Raw genomic sequence first — 5,475 nt, forward strand, 5'->3', positions numbered from 1 at the left:
ATTGTGAAATTGAAGGTTTAAACTTTATCAAATAAAGTGAACAGTTCACGTATTTGTTTTGTGTTTAATGCTCAACCTCAGACAGCTGCGTTGAGAACGACTCTCTGTCTCTGCTGGACAAGCCTCTGGACGACCAAGCGGACACGGCGAGCATCCGCAGCAGGGGCAGCATCCACTCAGTGGGCAGCGTCGACCAGCAGCAGAAAGGCGTGGCCATGCCACGTCTGGAGCCCTTCAGCCCCGGACAGGTGTTCAACCACACCCACGCTCGGCAGGTGCTGGTGCTGCCGTCCACTGACGACCACATCATGGAGGTCAACGCCACATGACCCTGGTGACGGTCAGAGGAGCCCTTTCCCCTTTGCTTTTTAAATCTGACTAAACCGAGGCCCTGGATATGGACTCTGTAGAGCTTTTACTCTGGGACAGATCAGGTTCAGGAGTCCAAGTCTGATGTGGACACTCCCTCTCTCCCAGCATGAAACTTTCACATCACTGGAGACATTAAGGACAAGACGCGAGCAAGAGCCAGTGACATCTGCTGATAAATTTAAATACTTTTGTTTTCTTTGCCATACTTTGTACATAGGTCACTGAATGAATTTATAGTTATAAAGATGAAAAAAATATATATATACAAACTGAGAACATCAGCACTCGTCGTGCTCCCCGAAAGTGAAGAAAAACACTCCTGATGATCCCGCGATGCACCAAAGCCCTAGATGTGTGTTTGCTTCCATGAGCTGTAACTTTGACTTAGTGTGTCCAACGGTAAGTGCTGTTCATGTGGCCTCTCATGCAGTCATTTGTTTTATATTGAAGACCACAGAATGTTTATCAGTGGGGAAACCAAGTCAGGCATGTAACAGAAATACAACTGTGTGTTTAGCAATATATTCTTAGGCGTTACAGACAGACGTATGAGAGAAACACAGTATATTCACCTGATAATGCTCTCTCCTCTCAAGACTTCATAGAAGACGATGGTTCTCTCAGCGAATGCTTTACCTTTGGTCGCTAATGTCGGATTGTGCATTAGGAAGTTTTTTTTTTTTTCTGTGTCCACACTAGTAGAACAATGCAATATATTGTATCTCTCTTACTTTTCTTATTTACTTTACATTTACTTTTCTAAATATACATTTATAGGTTTTGATGAGGTTTTTCTTTAAAAAAAACACTCATCACTCATCATCCAAAGTGTAGCGTTCCTTCTAAACACTAGTTTGCGACTGTTTGTTTTCCGTTACCTAATGCACATGTTTATAAAAGTACCGTAGAGAGAACCAACTCTGTTCTTCTGACTGTAAAGTAAATGACGACATGAGATGCTCCAGCTGCATCTGTAGGCGGTGTGTGTGTGTGTATCTGTTCAGCTGTAGTTGTGTATGTGTTTACATGTACATGTATGAAAGTTTTACATGCATGTGTGTGAGAGAGTGTGAGATCAGGTGACATTTAGACTGAGGGTCATACAGTGCACATTATTGTCCAATGTCCTACCGTCAGTGGGTTGTCCGTGTATTGTGTGTGTATATTTATTTGTGTGAATGGTGTGTGTGTGTGTGTGTGTGTGTGTTTGTGGCAGACTTCTTGTCCAAGCTATGCACACTTACCATAAGATGTTAAATCAACGAATGAAATAAGTCTTTTTGGGACTTATTCTTTTGTTTATTTGTATGTCTGAATGTCAGTTGTTGCCCCCCCCCCCACCTCCTCCTCCTCTCAGCCCCTCCCAGCACATACACACACAGCCTGTAAGGACAGCCTCCTGCTCTAAGTTTGACCACTGTACATACTGATGTTAATAATGATTCAAATCCAAAATCATCTTTGATTGCCAACTGGTATATTAAAAAAATCACTGGAACTAAAATACTGTGTGCTGATTATTGTTGTTCTCAATTTTACAATGTGTCGGAAAAAATATTCTCCTGTTTAAGGTAATGGTTCTTCTAGATCAATGGTCCCCAGCCTTTTGTGCACTAAGGACTGGTCAACAAGTACTGGCCAGCACCAGGGACAGGTAGCACCGTGTTGATCATTGGAGGTTCATTGAGGAGCAGTAAATTTGAAAATAAAAAATCTTTTAGACTTCATTCTGTTATCATAGTCTGAAAGATGCAATATTTCTAAAATTGCCTGATTATTTTTAAATTAAGAAAGTTAGCAGTGGACAGGATTCTCTTTAAGTAAATTATTTCACTGCAGCTGCTGTGACCCCGTACCAAATGACTCACGGACCAGTACCAGTCCGCGGAGCGGGGGTTTGAGTACCTCTGTTCTAGATTTTCCAAAATATAGAAAAACCCATTGGATTTCTGACTGAAAAATAAATCAATTAACAATTTATACAACTCAAAATCATATACACAAAGGTATAACATTAAAAACTTGATTGCAACACTGTCGCTCGGGTTTACTCTGTGGTCTGGAGGTGTGTATAACTCGACTGTCTGAACCTGCAGAGGAGAGTAAGACTGACACGGATGGTCCCATTGATTAAATTAATTAAAGATAGACACAAATACGAAAGGTTAGAGAAAATGATGAACATCCATTAAACAGCGTATTTGGTATATGATTTATTTAACTTTTTAAGAATCTAAACTTCCCCCTGACCTGAAATCAGTGTCCCTGTGTCTCCTCCCTCCTTCACCACCTCGACCTTATCTCCAGCCCGTGCCTGTCTCCTCCTCAGTGACATAATTATCAGCTCCTCTGCAGGAGGTGGCGAGGGTTCAAACAAACGTCGAGCGTCCTTTACGGCCAAACAAATCCGCCGAGGAAACCACCGTCCACCATGATTCCGACTCGTCTGCTGCTGCTGTTCCTTATTGCGTCGTTGTTCTGCGTGGTCGTGAGTGAACTTGCACAGGTTGATGACATGCAGAACCAGGAGCGGTACTTTCTCAGATCGCTCGGTCTCTCCGGGAGGCCTCGACCCCCGGGAGGCCTGCAGGACCGACGCCATGTCCCCTCTGCACTGTGGAGGATGTTACGGAGGTCAGAGAACGTCCAGAACCAGGAGAGTGACCCGTGTACGGTGTCGGAGTATGGAGTCAAAGGAAACATCATCAGATATGTGCAAGACCAAGGTAAGGAGACCAGCAGGTGTTCTGGCCAATCAGGAGCCAGTATTTGTATTATTTGGATAATGAACATGTGTAGGAAACGATTGATCAAGAACTTTTTAGAAGTTTTCAACTTATATTGTCATATGTAATGAAATTCTTCGGAATCGAGTCAAAAAAAATGTTATTTAAAGTAGTAAGCTAATGTTTACACTACAATCAATTTAGATCAACCACACGTGGCGTCATGCTGAACTGTAAAATGAAGAAGCAGTGAGTTAATTCACCAGTGGCTGAATCAGTGGACTTGAAAATAGTTCTCAGTTTTTTTTCCAGCCAACTTGAATGAGTCTTGAATATCAGCTTGTTAAATGTGTATTTGTTCAGGTTTCTTTTCCATGAGTGGAAATTCAACCATTTAATCATTGATTTTTTTTTCTGAACAATCCATCACATTCAAAAACATTGTCATTTTAGATTTAAATAAACATTTCCTTACAGTAAGTTTAATTATTTTTACATTTGAGGAAGAACAGTTTACTAATTTAGCATTTTGTTATAGTCCTATTCCAAAATATATACATACTTCAACATAAGTCCTTGGCAACACAAACATATGATTATCTTTCTTTAAATTATAATAGTAAAGATCTCAGCAGATCTTCAGTTTTTAAAGCTACAGGCTGACAAACTCTCTACCCATGGATGGTGTTGCAGGCAGACTTGTGTCTGGGTGGAGCAGCATCTGTCAGGTCTGTGTGGAGAAGCAGCTTTTCTTCAACATGTCTGTCCTGCAGCCTGTGGAGCTGCTGTCTCTGGCTCAGCTGGAAGTCAAGTTCCACTGGAAGCCCTTCAGGCCAGCGGAGCTCCTGCAGGGGCCCCGGGCCCTCAGCATGTCTCTGTACAAGGTTTTACGAGCCACGCTAAAGGGAGCCGATCCGCGGGCCAATCGCAGGCTGCTCATGTCCCAGTCCGTCCAGCTGCAGCCTGAGCCCACCTCCGTCACCATCGACCTCACCTCGCTGGCTGAGAACTGGAGGAAACCTGGACGCAACTACGGACTGGTTTTGGAGCTACTTCCTGTCAACGATGAGCCAGAAGATCTGCTTCCTTTCCACCCAGGAAACTCCCTCCCAGTGGAAGCGGCTTTCCCTCTGCCCCTGATCCAGGCCTCACTGGTGGCCGTGTCTCTCAACCCGCACCAGTGTCGCTCCAGACAGAGAAGGAGTGCCGTCCACCTCCCTGTGACGCCCAGTAATGTCTGCAAAGCCCGACGCCTGTACATTGACTTCAAAGACGTGGGCTGGCAGGACTGGATCATCGCTCCTCAGGGCTACATGGCCAACTACTGCCACGGAGAGTGTCCGTTTCCACTCAGCGAGAGCCTGAACGGCACCAATCATGCCATCCTGCAGACCCTGGTCCATTCCCTGGACCCCCACAGCACCCCCCAGCCCTGCTGCGTCCCCATCCGACTCTCGCCCATTTCAATGCTCTACTATGACAACAATGACAACGTGGTGCTGCGACATTACCAGGACATGGTGGTTGATGAGTGTGGATGTCGATAAGTGTCTGGATCAGCAGAGATCATGTGTCTGTGTGTGTGTGTGTGTGTGTGTCTGTGTGTTAACGAATTGTTTTTCAGCTAATAATGTGACGACAGCGGTTTTAAAGAATGTAAAGTTTTACAAACACGTTCAACAATTTTTTTCAAACAATTTTTTTTTAAAGTAATGTTAATAAAAACAATACACAATGCATTCAAATTGGTATGGAAGTCATTTTTTTCCTATTTTCTTCAGATTATGAGCAAATAACAAGCAATGTCTTTTTTTTAATAACTAGCCTGGTTTGTTTGTTGTTCAAACTGAATTCTTATATATGGATGCAATTTTTTTTTTATGAAACAAACTCCTGATTTGATTTTTATACATTTTTCATTAATATTTAACTTTTTTCTGTTTTAAAACTCTTGATTTTGAAGCTAAAGTTTCAATTGATTTAATTTTTTTTTCCAATTGTCCTAACAGGCTTCAGTTCTTATAACATTCAGAGTACATCTGTCAGTGGCCCACGTGCCCCTGCTTTGACCACCTCAACCCTGATTTATCATAATCCTGCCCTCAAAATGTTAGAGCGTAAGCTGGCAGATGGAATCCAACCTTCAAGTGTTCCCTAATGCAACAATAATAGCACAGTTGCTAATTCCTAATGCAAAACACACATGTTCATATTTAAGGTTTGACATGTAACTGTAAAACATTTATTTATTCACTCCTAATAATAATAAAAATCCAAACTCGAACTTCGAAAGCCGGACAGCGGCCCTCACCAGTGGCGGTTAAAACCCCATCCATCTTGTTTTGACCTTTTAGCACCGCCGCAGCCTGACTGTGAT

General features: G+C 42.8%; 2 protein-coding genes across 2 annotated transcripts in view; both read left to right on the forward strand.

Moving 5' to 3' along the window:
• The window catches only part of trappc10 (trafficking protein particle complex subunit 10), a 15,780-nt gene extending 13,904 nt beyond the window's left edge, over positions 1-1,876 (forward strand). The window contains exon 23 of the mRNA XM_008328366.3: positions 70-1,876. Coding sequence (XP_008326588.1) covers positions 70-329 — 260 coding nt within the window. The 3' untranslated portion in view covers positions 330-1,876. The remainder of the gene's footprint in view (positions 1-69) is intronic.
• Positions 1,877-2,430: 554 nt separating this feature from the next.
• Positions 2,431-4,696, forward strand: gdf3 (growth differentiation factor 3). Its single transcript, XM_008328367.2, has 2 exons — positions 2,431-3,098; positions 3,792-4,696. The coding sequence occupies exons 1-2, from the start codon at positions 2,804-2,806 to the stop codon at positions 4,643-4,645; spliced, it is 1,149 nt and encodes a 382-aa protein (XP_008326589.1). The 5' UTR covers positions 2,431-2,803; the 3' UTR covers positions 4,646-4,696.
• The last annotated feature ends 779 nt before the right edge of the window (positions 4,697-5,475 follow it).

This window comes from Cynoglossus semilaevis, chromosome 16 (genome assembly GCF_000523025.1).
Source record: "Cynoglossus semilaevis isolate Cse_v1.0 chromosome 16, Cse_v1.0, whole genome shotgun sequence".
Taxonomy (NCBI): Eukaryota; Metazoa; Chordata; class Actinopteri; order Pleuronectiformes; family Cynoglossidae; genus Cynoglossus; species Cynoglossus semilaevis.

Excerpts from the sequence above, each read along its gene's own strand:
- gdf3 (XM_008328367.2), top strand. The coding sequence starts at position 2,804 with ATGATTCCGACTCGTCTGCTGCTGCTGTTCCTTATTGCGTCGTTGTTC. Across the intron at positions 3,099-3,791 it reads CAGATATGTGCAAGACCAAG|GCAGACTTGTGTCTGGGTGG; the intron begins GTAAGGAGACCA and ends ATGGTGTTGCAG.